We start from the raw sequence: 15,394 nt of genomic DNA on the forward strand, positions 1-15,394 counted from the left end.
CAGGGGGTTGGAGTTTGTTCAGTGGGTTGGTTTGGTTTGGTTTTTTTGCAGGTTTATTTCTCAGTGAAAGCCCAGCTATACCAGGAAAAGTGTGACGAGAATATAAATGGTCTCAATTCAACAGGTTAATCAACATTATTTAGGAGTTAGAGTTGTCAAGTTGTCACCGTAATAAAACAATGATCACAAAACATTTTAATGGTTTTATTTAAGTCAAACAACAATTGTAGGGATCCTGGGTACTGCTTTTTGAACACAAATATACAGAATAGCAAAACAAGCATTCGTGTTTCTAGTTTTAAACACTTGAGCTCTACATGTGGAATGCAGATATTTGAAAGAGATTTTCAACAAGGTCAACACAATGCATGAGATAATACACACTGGGTTATGAATTAGGCCAGTCTTCACCTCCATCTTCCCATTTATAATCCTAAAGTGGCAGGGCGTGCAGGGGCGGGGGTGGGGGGTGGGGGGGCGGGGGGGTAGCATTTTTGCTTTTTCATTTCACAGACGATTGCTCAACACAGACTGAAATACACCAAAAGAAGAAAATAGTCTTTTTATACCTAGGGAAGAAGCTACTACTCTTAAAATGATCACTTCAAGGTAACAGACATCCAAATTGATGTGGTTTTCTTTGAAACCTCATCAGTAAATCATTTCTTGCACAGTAGGTTCGGCATTAACCCTGCATTTAGGATAGGTAGTGTTATGGAGGGCTGGCTGCTGCATACCAACGTCAGTATCAAGTTCTTCGTCAGGAATTAGAGACTGTCCCGGATACCAAGCAGGACAACACTGGCAAAAAAACAAAAAGTGAACTGCAGATAGGTCAAAACAGGCTATATTTACTCTTAGAAAAATTTCTTAAAATGTTACTGGATACGTTGTTTTAAATGCTAGTTTATAATAGAACACAATGGAATCTTTTCTTTTTAACACCATACGTTCCAATGGTCTTCACATACATTGTGTTTCAATGCAACATGTTAGCCAGCATACACATCCTATTAGGGATGGAACATAATAAACTTGCCATCTGGTGCCGGCTATTTCTACAGTTACCGTAAACTCACATTTCTCTCTATGCATCAGATTAGTCAACAGGTTGAACTGTCATCACATTAAAAATATGCAAAATTGTTTGCTTTGTTGTATGATTTTTAAAGAAAGATATTTTCTTTCATTTTATGAGATTTTGTTGAAACCAGAGTTTCTTGAATCCTGTTCAAAGAAGTTTTGCTCCTGTGTTATTAGGAGTCCAAGTACTCTGAACCACTCCCCCTTTTAATGCCTCCTGCAAACTCAGTGTTTTTCAAGCTCTAAATTTCAATGGTTATGACAGAAACCAAGTCTCAGTGGGAAAAGCAGTGCCCTTCAGATTCCTCAAACAAATATAAGAGTTCTACCAACTTATCACTCATCCAGTTTTGCAGAAATTCCATTCACATAACTCCAATGCAAATCTACCAGTTTTACCATATCAAATGACCCAAAGAACACCGCAGGTATCCAGGGGAGACAATTCACCAGTGCATCTTTAGCTTGATTTTAATGTCAATTTAAGAGACAATCCAGGCTCTGTAGTTCTTAGAGAGACAAACTGCCTAACCATTGGCTAAAGGTTTTTCAAGTTAATGAACTTTTCATTTTTCACACTTTCAGTACCGAGAGATTTAACCAGGGAAAAGCTCAAAGCTCAGGGTTCAAACTACAGCATGGAAAAATAAAAGTAGAGACCAAACACCATCTACCTCCTTTGATCTCTCAAAGATGTCAATACTCCATTCCAGTGAGGGGGTGGGGGGAGTGGCTAAGCCCTGGAAGGAAACTTCAACCAAAGGGGGAAAAAAGATCTGTTTGGTGGCAATTTCAAAACAAGTTTCCAAACTGCAGAAGGGGCTACAGCCCCTTTGACTTGCAGGAATTACACATAAGAAAAGGACAGAAAATACTACAAGGCATGCTTATTATTTTAATTGCCCAGGGGTTTCCAATGCAAAGCACGACAACTTAAATGCATATTCCAAATTCTTGCTCCAAAGCCGTCTTCTTTGTGCACTGAAAAGGAGGAAAGACAACCCCATCAATTGTTCTCTGCAGATAAAGGCACTGTTTTGCAGATTTCCCCCCAGATCTAGGCCAGCTTTGTTAATGACCTGCCCACCCACCTGGGACCCTTCCCAAGGTGGCCCCCCGGGAACTGCCCCACACCCTCAGGTGCCCAAATGCTCGACAGTGGGCAGCCCCGAGAAGGCTGCCTTTTCGTTTAGCTGTTGGTCTCCACGAAGACGCAACCTGAAAGAATTTGTGCCGCTTATTTTCCTGGGAGGCGGGGGTCAACAGCTACATCTTTTTATCCCCCCCCCTTTTTTTTGGTCCTCCCGAAACACACATCCAAAGGTGAATCTACAACCTTTTTCTGCAGAAAAAAAAAAAAAAACATGAGCTCGAGATCCCAGAGCTACCAGGGGTTCTTTCACCGGCCAGGATTTAGGCAGTTAAGCAAAAGCTGAATGAAAGTTTTCGGGACTGTGACCCTCCCCCCCGCCCTTAGCTTAGGATCACCAGCTGTTACAGCACACACAAAAGCTACGACAGTGCCATTTCTCAAAGGCCCACGGTTAAATGAGATATGAAGAAAACGGGGCCCGAACAACGTGTAGGGTTCGAACTCGCAATGGCACGTTTTATATGGAAATGGTACCTGCGTGCTCCCCTCCCGGGCCCCGCCATTGTCCTGGAGAAGACAGCGTCCTCTCTGTGGCATTTTGAGGGGGTCGGACTTGCCGCGGACTCCCGGCCCAGCACAAGAACTCAAAATGGCATCCCCCACCCCTGAGGGCCCGGAGCAGAGGTTTTTCAGTCGGGACGGGAGGGTGGGGCGGCCTCCAGCGGGCTTCAAGTCCAAGTCCCCCGGGAGCCCCAACCCCCAGAAGGCTCGCCAACTTCCCACGCCCAGAATGCCCTGGAAGAACTTCTTCGCTTCCGTTTTTTTTTCCACAATTTTGCGTTCGGCCGCCACGACCTACATTCTCCCGCGAGGCGCTCGGAGCCGAGGAAGAACCAGGGAGTTTAAAGCACACAACAGTTCGGCAGCCCTCAGTCAGCGCTTTGCTGCGCTCCGCGGGGGTTCGCATCCGGCCGCCATATTCACCACTCGAGAGCCGCCCCAAAACCACCCCCCTTCCCCACACCCCTCTCCTCCCCTCCCTCCCTCCCCGCGCCGCCGAGGCCGCAGCGCTGCAAAGCCGCTTTCAACTCTCCCCCCCCACCCCCTGGCCGCCGGAGCGGCTCGACGGCTGCGGGGTGTGCGCCTGCGCGGGAGTGGGGGCGGAGGGGGGGGGCCGGCGGGCTTGAAAAGGCCCGAGCGACGGGGAGCAGGGGAGGGGTTGGGGCCCCGGCCGAGCCTACTCTTTCCTCGCAGCGGGTCCCTGCTCGGGCCCCGGCCCGGCTCTCGCACGTGCGCGCTAAAAACCCACTTCAAAGTGTGCTCCCGGCGCGGGGGCGGCCCCCTCCGGGCCGGCCCTCGGACACTCGCACCCCCACACGGGCCGCCAACCAGGCCTCGGGCCTCACTCCCCTCCCGCCCCAAGCCCTGCGAAGAAACCGGGAGGGCCGAGCTAGAGGACGCCCGCCTAGGAGCCCCGGCAGCGGCAGCCGGGAGCGGCCTCCGGGCGTCCGAGTGCCTCCCTCCCTCCTCCCACCCCCACCGCCTGGAGAAAATGAATGGAACACAAAGTTTGCGGCCACCGCTACGCTGTGGCCTTCGGAGCTCACCATTGTTTGGGCTCGTATTGACCCCAGGTCCGGATTAGGCAGCGGCTGATTCCTGCTTTACAGCCCCGCCGGCCTAATGAGGCCGGGAGGCGATGGGGCGCGAAGCGTCCGCGGAACCCGGGCGACCGCCGGCTTACGGCCGCCAAGGGCCCTGTAGGTGGAGGTCAAAGGGTCAGCGGGCCGAGACCGCGAGAGAATTGACCCTAGGAAACGAGGTCCCCTCCCCCCGGCCCGAGCTTCGACCAGGACTTGCAAAAGCTTCGTGTGTGCACAGGGACCCTGGGCGCCCCGACGAGGGGCCCGAGGAGCGCGGAGCGGGAGCCCTGACTTCCGAAACGCCTGGCCTCATCCCCGGGGCAAAGCCTCGAGGGTCAGCCAGCCAGAGAGAAAAGCAGCCTAGCTGCCAGGCAGAGAACCCGCCCTTCGGGGCATGGGCACGCCAGTGGCTATTCTTATAGAAACTTGAGTGGCAAGAGGCCCTTCGACTTCTCTCCTGTTTGCGGGGGCGGGGGGAGCTTATCGGGGGAGGAGAGGGTGCCAGGGGCGCAGCGGCAAGGGGACAGCAGGCGGCAAGAAGGGGGGAGGGGCGAGAAGGTCCTGAGCACTACTTTCCAGGGAGGCTTTGTGAGCGGAGGCGGTCCCTGCTCGCTCTCCAACCTTCGCAGTAGCTGAGACCCACTGCCCCGCTTAGCCTGGACCCTGATCTTTAACCTTCCAAACTGGATGAAGGCCAGACTTCTGCCGGCTGGGAAATAGACCCCTCCCCTTTCCCCACCCAACAGTGGAAATCTTAAACTAAACCACCCATTTTCGAAAAGATAATGGACTTTTAACAAAGGTCTTACCAGGTGCAAGAAGGAAAATAACAGGTAGATCACTAAGAGCCCAGTTGACATTCATGGTTTCCAGCTGATCCATCTTTAGGGTTGCAAGGTTTTTTGTTTGGGGGGGTGCTTATTCTTTAAGGTATTTACTGAAAATTCAAGAATATAAATGTGCACTCCCAGAGTCAGATTACAGGAAGAAAATCTGTGAAAAGTTTTCTACTAAAATAAACTTTTCTTTGCCAACAAATGACAGGGCAGAGGACATAGGCTATTTGAGAAACATGATGCTACACCAGAATTAGAGGAAATCACGCAGAGGGGCAGCAAAGTTTTTACTTAATGTTACTTATCATCATTATTAATTGGTATCTTCCCCTCTTAGGACAACAGTGCTTTACTGTAAAATTTTATGGTAGAATAAAACCAAGCCTGCTAAGGAAAAATCAAACTCTTCTTTACGTCTCCTAAAGAGATATTTAGTATTTTTACTGGCAGGGAGGAGAAGCAAGTTTCTGAGAGACTCCTGCAACCAACCCACCAGTCAACGCCCACTTAAGATTAGGTTAAGTTGGGGGTGGAGAGGAAATTCATGGAGAAAACAGTAAACTGTGGAAGTTCAATGCATATTTCAGACTAAAAACACTATTCAGACTTAGGTTGGAAGACATTCAGCACCAATATTATGAATATACACTTTCTGCAAACCTGCTGAGCATTTAAAACGGCCTCTGGTTTGAAATGAAGGAAAAATCCTGAAACAGGAATTTGGTCCAGCACCCTCAATGTCAAGGTCAAGATTGGAATGTCTGGGGTAGGAGTGGTGGACTGACCAGGTTACCTGCTCATCACTTGTGAAGTCATCCCAATCTCTCTGTTCATGGCATTCAGGCCCTTGCCTTGTCTACTGGTGGAGGAAAGTGCAAAAAAACCCCATTCTCCACAAACAAAAAACTGCATCCAAAGCAATTTGCAATTAGAAACTGTCAATAATTGTTGACAAAGATCAGTAGATAACTTAAAATAGACTGCTTCAACTGTATCCAGGAAATCAAAGTTTCTTTTAATTATCAGAAGTTCTCTGAGCATTTCAATTTAAGGTTGATTTATTTGAACATGAAAAAAAATCAGGCACTAAATACAAAAATGTTATAACATAAATAAGATGTGCCAAGACTTTATTTCTTCAAAAAGAACAATAAACAAAATTCTATAATTCAAAATGATCATGTATAATACCAAATTGGCGGCCACCAAAAAAACCTAGAGCACTGCCCCTTCAAGAGAAGGAGGTACTTAAGCCTATTCATTACATTTCTAAATTCTTTACAATTCCTTATCTCCACCATTCTATTTGCTGATTCACAAGCCGGTTATTCATGCAGAGACTGGGCTCTCAATATTAAACGGTACCCTAAATTAGTTAAAAAAAAGTCAATACTCTACCCAGTCCAACCCCACAATATAGTAATCAGTTTTTTCATATAACAAATGTAAAAGAACTGTTTGTCCAAATGAGTTGCTTCGCTGAAGATTAAATGGATTGTTAATATTTTATCACAAAGCAAACAACCATTTTTCATTGTTATTGATTTTAATGGAAACAATGCTCTTAACATCTGTGCCTACAAACCATGAACTTTAAAAATACATATTTTGCAAATGTTTTTCTTTCCATCATACCATTTCAGAACCGCTGCAGTTATTACACCGCTATGAAAATGTTATGAATAACTGATAATTATGAATTGAACTATATACAGCAGAACAAGTCAGCCTTTGCCTTCCAAAATTGTAAATGGACTGGTTCTTTTAAGAAGCACTTTAACCACAAGTAAGCGGGCTCAACTGGCCTTACTCATCACCACTGTTTCAGACATACGCTTACTTTTGAAAATATATAGATAGCTAGATAGATTTGATAGGCAGATTAGATAAGTCATAGATACAAACATATATATGTATATGGGTGATCTCTCGATAGAATACACAGACATGCATCCTGCCACAATGTTCATTTTTATGTAAGGTAATAAAAAACTACGGGACATAAAACTCATTAGGTTACCTTATGTTTATATATGTAGGGCAGGGATGATTAAATCCAGCTTCTCAGTCTTTGAAATACAAGATTGAGATGTCATGGCCACTAACTGAACTGATCAGTAATATTTGATTTGCATGCCAAAAATCCAGGACAAACACATTTAAACTCGCAGTTAAACAACCATCTGAGCTACAGATAAAGAAAGGAGGGTCTCCCCAGATGGAAACTGACACTGTAAGGAATCTACACTGTAATAGAAAAATAATTTAACAATTAAAAAAGGGATCTGAGTGAGTTATAAATACCAACAAACAAGATTTCATTTGCTTACGTCTCCTCTTTGTAGAAGGAGGCTGTTACAAAACAAGAGAAAGGAGTCAGTGGTTCAAAAACTGTAAATTGTGTTCTTCTTTCAAAACAATAAAATTTAATGCTAAAGCAGTTATAATCAAAAGCTGTACAGCATTTGTTAGAAAACATTTTTTTCCATAAATATTGTTCAGTTCCCGGCACTTGTAGCAATAATTAAATTACAAACGATAAATATGGCATCAATGGATATGTATTTACAAAAAAAAAAGTTATTACAAAAGGCAACTGTATACTAAACGTCACAATCTGTGTAGAGTAACATCACATCCTCAGCCTGAAAAAATACTGAACAACAGTTTCGACCCCATTAGACAAAAATACATTCACAAGTGTAATGCTTTGAGGAAAAGTTCAAGACATAACAGGACTTTGGCACGGTTTAAGACTGTGAGAGTTTAAACAATCACCACTAAGGCGAAGAATTTCCATCAGTTTAACATCACCACCACCACCAAGCCTTCTATAACTTCCTCTCAAGAAACAGGACAAGTGTTAAAATGAGCTGAAGGAGTTTAGGAATGGGGTGTGCAGAGAGCAAGAAAAAAGGAGAAAAAAGCAGTGAAAAAGATTTTTTTTTGAAAACCCTTCAAATGCCAAAACATATTTTCTAATCCTGAGAAAAGGGCATGGCTACTTTTGGATCTTGCCCCAAAACCTTCCTGGACAATTGCAATTAACAAGATGTAACCCTATATATGGCCTCTTGCCTTAAAAACTCCATTTCCATCTGATTGGTCTCAGTTTCCTTTTTTAAAATGCATTTGGTCCATTCTATGGTTAACAGGGTTTGTGTTTGTGTTTGTCCTCAGACGTACCATTCGTTAAAATTGGGAGGAAGTCCAGGGTTGTGGCTGGTGCTAGTTTGAACTGCAGAAGGGGTTTTAGTGGTATCTTTACTGTTTGCAGAAGCTATAGCGGGTGGAGTGGAAGATTCATAGCCTGAACTGGCAGCAGGGGAGGAATCTGACCCTTGAGATTCATGAACCTAAAATTAACATGTATATATTATAATGAATATAATTCCAACTGGCATTGTGCAAGCAAAAACAAGAGCAGAATTCGAGCACTATAAGAGCAAGACCGCCCAGTGACCCACTTAAACAAGAACTGCTGCTGATTTGGGGTTTTTTTGTTTTTAATTTCCGTATTACCGATGTCTAGAAAACCCGGAGATGGTCGCCAACAAACAGTTTCAGCCCTAAGACTGGCATTACGGAAAAGGAATACAGCACCCTGTCTTACTCATGCCCTTTCTCCGCGGATGGAGTGGGATAAGCACTTAGTCTTTGGGGGCCTCTAAAATCTTCCCTCCCGGCCCAGGTTTCACCAACCCCGCTTTGGCTTGGGAAAGCAGGTACGGAGAGAGGTGGCACAGGCGCCCTGGGCGCTGCGAGGTCGCAGACAAATGCGTGGGAATCAGACCACGCTCGTCCGCCCTATTGTTTGATCGGCAGCCGAAGAGCGAATGAACCACCCACCCCCGGGTTCGGCGCGGGTACTCCGGACTCCCACCGCCGGCTGTGCCGGGAAGAGGCGGCCACTACAACCTCAAGCCCTGGCGAGCTCGGTTAGAGCTTCCCAGTAAACAACCAATTGTTCCCTCTGCTCCCTCCTCCTCCCCACTGTGCTCTCCCCCGCCCCCGCCCCCGGGTGCCCAAAATGGGTTCAAGGTGTCACCGCTGGAGCAAATCGGATATAACGGATATAACGTGGAAGATACAGGGTTGGCAGCGCGGGCGCTTCCGTTCCGCGGCCCGCTGTCGGGCCGAGTGTTTATAAACCGCCGACCGCTAATAAAGAGGTAATTACCTTCATGTGCTTGCGCAGGGAGCTCGGGTGCGTGTAGGACTTGTCGCACACTTTGCAGATATAGGGCTTGTCCGAGGTGTGCACATGCATGTGCTTCTTGCGGTCGCTGCTGTTGGCGAAGCGTCTGTCGCAGCCTTCGAATTCACATTTGAACGGTTTCTCACCTGCAAGAGGCAAAAACGCAGAGAGGGGAAAATATGGTCAGGGCCCGGGGCTTCCTAGGGCCCAGTAGCGGGAGACGGAGCGCCCGGCGGTCTGGCCGGAGAGGGAGCGCCGACTTGGGGGCGGCTGTGGCATCTCGTTTCCCTGGAGAAAAATGGAGAGCGCCGGTTGAGCCCGCTGGGCTGGGAAGTGGTGGTCGGGGCGGGGGTGGGGCAGGGCCGGCCCCTGAACCTGCGCGTCCCTTTGTTCTCGCACAGGATGGGGAAACCTCTGGCTCCTCCAAAGTTTCCCCTAACTTGTGCTTCCATCCCACCCGGCCCAGGGCCCCCAACGCGTGGCCACGCTCCGCCGCTACCTCGGCGACGTAACCCAGCCCGGGCGGGACAATGGACTGGGGACGGGACAATCACGTTCAGTCCCTTCTTTGTACCTTTTAATTCGCCTCTTTGAAATGCGGCGCTTTTGCTAAACCCAGTACTAAAAAGCATGGGTCGTCGTGCTTAACGTTCGAAAAGAGAAAACTACATAAACCCAGGGGCTCCGGACAGTTTTTACAAGATGTTCGGAACAAGCCACGAAACTGAGGTGCCTTTTCTACTTTAGCTTTCCTCCCGAAGGGCTGAATTGAACCTGGAACTCCAAATAAAAATAGTTTGACAAAAGTATCAGTCATTTAATTAGGAGATGTGCCAATCAAGGGTAAAAAAGAGCGGAAGTAACCGAAAGTTAGTTTCCATTAGCATTTCTATGGTTGCCTTCCCCGAATGTGTGCCGAGAGCTAAGTCGCTTGTAAGCAATCCGCTCTCATCACATTCGGAGTCCCTTCCTAGTAACCCAGAAAAGAGAGACAAAAAGAGGCGGCGCCAGTTTGTTCCTGGGCGCGAGAAGGTTCCAATTAGTTCCTGAGACCGCGGAGCCGTCTGCCCGGGAAGTTAGAACTGGGCAAAAGCGCCGCGGGGCGGGGAGGGCGAGGGGTGGAGGGACACTGACAGCGCTTCTCTCCCGTACGGCCCCGGCGGGGCGCCGCCCCTCTCTTTGGTCGCCACCCCTCTCCCTCTCGCTGCAGGTCGGCTTCGTGGCGCGGTGCCGCGGTGAATCCCGCGCCCGCCTGCCTTCCCCCTTACCTGTGTGGGTCCTCTTGTGGATCTTGAGGTTCTCGGAGCGGGCAAAGATCTTCCCGCAGCCCGGGAAGGGGCAGGGGAAGGGTTTCTCGCCCGTGTGCACTCGAATGTGGTTGACCAGTTTGTACTTCGCTTTGAAGGACTTGCCCTCGCGAGGGCACTCCTCCCAGTAGCAGACGTGGTTGTTCTGCTCCGGGCCCCCCACATGCTCCATGGTGACATGTGTCACCAGCTCGTGCATGGTGCTGAAGGTCCGGTCGCAGCTCTTCTTGGGCCGGCTCAGCTGAGCCTCGTCGATCCACTTGCACGACAGCTCCTGTTTGATGGGCTGCCGCATATAACGGAAGAAGGCGCCGGGCCCGTGGTGGGCCGCCACATTCACGCCCATGTTCATGTTCATGGGGCTGTAGTTAGGGAACTGCGCGCCGGCCGTGTAGGGGTCCGTGCGCGGGCTGCCCACCGGGCGGTACGGGTCGGCGCGGCCGAACAGCTCCCCGCGCAGCCCCAGGTGGACCTGGTTGTTGTCCACGTGCCCTGTGGGGGACGGGTGCCCGGCACCCTGCTCATGCAGCCCGGGGAAGAGCAGGTAGCCGGGAGGCTCGGGAATGCCAGCTGGAGCGTGCAGGCTGCTCGCCGAGCCGGCAAAGAGCCCGTGCTGCCCGCCACCCGAGGCCGCCTCGCCGAGCCCGGAGCCGCGCTGGCGGAACAGAAAGTCGCGCGTGGAGTTGAAGGCGGCGGAGGCGGCACCGCCGTAGCTGGGCACCTGGCTGGCGTGGTGATGGTGGTGATGGTGGTGGTGATGATGGCCCAGGGCGTTGGCGTAACCCGAGCCCTGCGGCGTGAACGCAGAGCTCTGGCCCGAAGACAGATCGTGAGCCGCGGCGGGGCTCAGCTTGAAGGCGGCGGCGGCAGCGGCAGCGGCGGCGTGGGGCGAATCCCCGAAGGGATTCAGCCCCATGCCCGCCGGCTCGCGGTTGGACATCTCGTGGTGGCGCGGCGCGCCGAAGCTGCCCACTCCCAGCCCAGGGAACTGCGGGCCTCCGTCCAGGAGCATCGTCATGGGTGGGGCGTTCTGGGCACAGGCGATACCGCTGAATTGAGCGAGGGTGCGGGCGAAGGAGGAGATCTCCGAAGTGCCGTAGTCGGCGAGGGGTGGCGGCGGTTGGACACTGCCGAGAGACCCCCAAGGCGGTGCCAGGGGCTGCAACTTTCCGTCGTTGTGAGAGTCTCCTGCAGAGGGATAGGAGGGAGGAGGGGAAGTAGAGGAGCAGGAGGGGGGGAGGAGGGGGGAAGAAGGAGCGGGGAGAAGGGAGGAGAAAAGACTCTGGGACTAAATCTGGTTTAACAAACTAACAGGCGCGCACAAAGAAAAATAAGCAAAATAATAAGTGGAGGGCGGAGTTGGCCAATCCGGTCCCGAGCACCCCTCCTCTCCCCGAGAGCGCAGCACCGCGGGGCCAGGAGGCTCCCTCGGCACGGGCCTCCCGGCTGGGCTGCACTTAGTAGCAGAGCCGGCTCGTGGCCGGCGGGCAGGCAGCGGGCTGGAGGCAGGCTCGGTCCTCGCCGCTCGCCGCGCGAGTCCCAGCCTCTTCGCCTCCAGAGTAATGTCCTTGGACTGATAAAGTCAATCACTCACTCCTCTCACATAAACCGAGCGGGAGGCCGCGCAGCGCGCGCCAATGGGGAGCCAGCTGGCCTGCGGTCACCTGACCCCCGGCCCTGCAGCCCATTGGCCGCCGCCACACTGATTGGCAGCGCGGCGCGGGGAACATGGCAGCCGCAGCCGAGCGACCGCTGCTGATTGGGCCGTGGCCGGGCGCCTGGCAGGTGAGGCGGCGGCGGCTGCCGGGCGCCCGCGAGTGGGCTCCGCGGAGCTTGCGCTGCTGAGGGGAACTGGAGCCAGGCTCGAGTCAGCGGCCGGCGGGGCGGAGCCGGGCCTCTCCCTGGCTTCCCTCCGGCCCGAGGCGGGCAGGCACCCCTCACGCTCTTTACCCGCTTTGGCCAAACGCACTCTTTGCCCCGCGAGGATCGTTCCCACCGTCGGCGCGGCGCTGGACGTCCAGCCCGGCCTGGGCCCCCGCCGCCTCACCGGCCTGAGAAAGCGCCCTCTCAGCGGCCGCAGGGCGCCGATCCTGGGGCGAGCGTAGCAGTTCCAGATTCACGGCCCATTAGCCGCGTCCTCCTCATACGCCACCGTGGGCCCTGATGACTCTGAGAGCACGGACCCAGGCCGGCCAGCTCGCCGTGCGGGCCCCGAGCTGCTGCTGGCCGTCCGTGGCCCAAACGAGGAGAAACGATTACAATTAGAGCCGATTTCCCTTACTTCCGTCTGAGCCAAACGTTGACTCTTTAGTTTGTGAGTGGTGGCTATACTCGCCGCTGCCCCTGCCCCCCCCCCCCCATATATGACACACCAGCCACAACTCAGCAAACATACACACAGTAACGCAAGCCGGTAGCTGAGAACATCACGCAGCACAGTTAACACTCAGAACTAAGAACAGTAAGCACACACAACCCAGTAACACAACAAACTTCACACAAAACAGTAAAAACATAGGCACGTAACAAACCGAACACACAACAGAGTAAACACACGCACACAACACAGCAAACCAAGTACAAATACTAAACACACACAATACACTTAGCCTGCGCCCACAAAACACGCACACAACACACTAAACGCACTACATAGCAAACTCACTAGACACACACTGGATCAACCTTCCAACCCAAAGGGTAATCGGCTTCGAATTCTCAACATTTTCAAATGCAAAAGTGGGGGGGCAGGAATAGGGATTGTGAGGTGGTATTTTCTTCCCTCTGAACAGCCAACGCTTTGCTCTCTTCCACTCCTACCCAGAGAAGCACACAGTGACCTCAGGGAATTCTTACCCCTTGAGGATTTACTTTCCAGAGTTGTGTGTTGAATCACACACACCCCTACCCCACCCCCACCCCCACCCCCACCGGCCTGGTGCTAGGTCTTTCTGGACTTAATGGCCAGGTTCAGACAGGGCTATAAATCCACTCATTTTTTGTCCGGCAGGGCATTTGCAAAGAATGCAGGAGAGTGGGAGTGGAAAGAAAAGGCCCACGGAAAGATGGCTGTGATTGTCACATCCCGAACAGGGCCGAGCCCCCAAAGTCTGCGCCTTGAGTCAGCCTCACAGCCTGGCCGCCATCTCTCTGTAGGAAACAGAACATCTGATCAAGTTCAGAGGCGCTTGGAGAGACAGCCTCAAGCAGCGCTTTATAACTGCAGCCTTTCACTTCCTGCCCCCCAATCCGCCTGGCCTGGCCAAGACTTCACCTTCTTTCTTTACCATTTTGCTGGGGGGAAACCCTGCCGGTAGCACACTTACCGTAGTCACCCCCTCCCATCAAATTTGTCCCAATTCTCCCTCTCCATCCACAGCTCTCTCCCCAGGTTGGAAGGTGAGTTCCCTACTGACTTCAATGATTACATCTACTGAAAATAGGCTCTCCAAGAACGGTTTCAGTGTCGCTCAGGAGAAGGTTTCTTTGCGGGGGGGGGGGGGGGCTCAGAGAAGAACAAATATGCCTAAATCATGCAAATGAATTCCCTGGAGTCAGGTTTACTAAAAGGATTGCTTTTCTTTCTTTCCCCCTTTCTTTTCACTTTGCCTTTTCTATCCTTCCTTCCCTCTACCTCTCTTCACCTCCCACCGACCCCCACGGACCCTGGGCGCGGAGTTGCATAGAAAAAGTTTGGATTTCCCCCGGTCGCCAGTGCAGAGGAGAGCGGTTCCCGAGGCTGGGAGGGGGGGGCTGGGAGGGGGGCTGTCAGGCCCTCGCACCGCCAGCGCTGATGCGAGGGTTTGCGGGGATCCGGGCCAGGTACCCCCGAGAACCTGGGGCCTTGCGCGTTTGGGAGTCAGGGCGGGCAGCGGGGCGAGGGGCCGAGGGAGGAAGGCGGCCGAGGGAGCCCAGCCGGCCCCTTCTGGGGGAGGGGTCCTGAGCGCGGGGCAGGGGGATGTTGCGGCTGCTGACCTACCCGGTGCCCAGTGTCCGTTTTGATATGGCCACATTCCGATAATTAATTGCCTCCAGCACGTGCTCTGTAGTCCCTGGAACAAAAAGGCATAATTCAATTAGATCATCAACCGAGAAGTGGGGAGGGGGGATGCTTGTTAAGGGGCCGACCTGAGGCGGTTCAGCCAGGCCAAAACCCCGGGCGGTGGAGCCCTTCCTGGGACAGCCCGGCCCAGCCCGAGTGTGCGACTCTAAGGGGGGGTGTCGTTGCTCAAGGAGGCGCAGGGTCCCCAGATGGTCCGAGAGGACGAGGCTGGGGGCTTTGTGAACAGCAGGACAGAGGCAGACCACTTCGGATTCTATTTTGGTTGGTTTGGGTGGAGGTTTCCTTTTCGGGAGGGGGAACCCTGACCCTGGAAACAGAAGGCGAAATACCCCAGATACAGCAAGTTTACCGCACATGAAAACAAAGCCCCCTCCCCCAAAGCAAACCACTCCTATTAGGCAATAATGGTAATAATGATACAGCGAAGTTTCCCTGATTACCTGCAGCCCTCACCCCTCAACTTGCTTTTCGGAGGAGACCCTGGGAAGAACTTCGGGGCACAGAGGGCTTTGAGGAGCTGTGTCTGAAAGCAGAGTGGTGGCGGAAAAAGAAAAGCAAAGAAAAGTTTTGCCTGCACTCCTGTTGGAGAGGGAAGGCAGGAGTTCTCCTTCCCTCGTTTCTCAGGTGGAGAAAGGAATCACTGGGCTGGCCAAGGCAGGGCAACTGGACCCAGGGGTCGTGGGTCTTATTTTACGCTATAACTGAGGCTCCTTCGGCAGCCTTGGCTTACTGGGGTTTACATGTGTATTAGGCAGCGTAAATTAACCAATAAATCTCTTTTATGCGTCCCCCAGTTGTATGTGGTCTGGTCTAAATATCCACATGTCTGTATGGATAGGAAATATAATGGGATCCGTTCCCTCACACTGAGTTCAAACAGTAAATAGGAAAAAGATTTATTCTCATGCCCAAATCTGAAGCAATAAATAAAATCAGTGAAACTGGTCATTGCCAAACAAGCAAAGCTTTTGAGCCTGAGTTTTAGGATCCATCTTAGAGAAGCAGGACGGAAACAGAACGTCCAGACAGGCAGTAGGGACGAACTGGTTACTCCGTACAACCCAGACCCCACTCTGCATCACTTTTTTCCTCCCTCCAGCCTCCTCAAAAAAACAAAACATGTACAGCACGCTGTGCTATCGGGCAGGATTTCTTTCTAAACACATTTTCT

At 51.6% G+C, this 15,394-nt stretch overlaps 1 protein-coding gene across 2 annotated transcripts; it reads right to left on the reverse strand.

Moving 5' to 3' along the window:
- Nucleotides 1–651: 651 nt before the first annotated feature.
- On the reverse strand, nucleotides 652–11,178 carry ZIC3 (Zic family member 3). 2 transcript variants are annotated; one of them, XM_026479695.2, is made up of 3 exons: nucleotides 10,122–11,178; nucleotides 8,836–8,999; nucleotides 652–801 (listed from the first exon to the last, which is right to left on the reverse strand). In XM_026479695.2, exons 1-3 carry the CDS (start codon nucleotides 11,176–11,178, stop codon nucleotides 652–654), a joined length of 1,371 nt encoding a protein of 456 aa, XP_026335480.1. The 2 variants fall into 2 exon arrangements, with proteins under 2 accessions (XP_026335480.1, XP_026335479.1); XM_026479694.3 differs by lacking the exon at nucleotides 652–801 and adding an exon at nucleotides 7,832–8,011.
- Nucleotides 11,179–15,394: the final 4,216 nt, after the last annotated feature.

This window comes from Ursus arctos, chromosome X, assembly GCF_023065955.2.
Source record: "Ursus arctos isolate Adak ecotype North America chromosome X, UrsArc2.0, whole genome shotgun sequence".
In the NCBI taxonomy this organism is placed as follows: Eukaryota; Metazoa; Chordata; class Mammalia; order Carnivora; family Ursidae; genus Ursus; species Ursus arctos.

What these genes read in the sequence shown, in the direction of transcription:
- ZIC3 (XM_026479694.3), bottom strand. Translation starts at nt 11,178, where the DNA reads ATGACGATGCTCCTGGACGGAGGCCCGCAGTTCCCTGGGCTGGGAGTG. An exon ending in CCACAAGAGGACCCACACAG is followed by an intron (nt 9,000 to 10,121) that starts GTAAGGGGGAAG and finishes TGCCTCTTGCAG; the next exon opens with GTGAGAAACCGTTCAAATGT. An exon ending in CCCTGCGCAAGCACATGAAG is followed by an intron (nt 8,012 to 8,835) that starts GTAATTACCTCT and finishes TGTTAATTTTAG; the next exon opens with GTTCATGAATCTCAAGGGTC.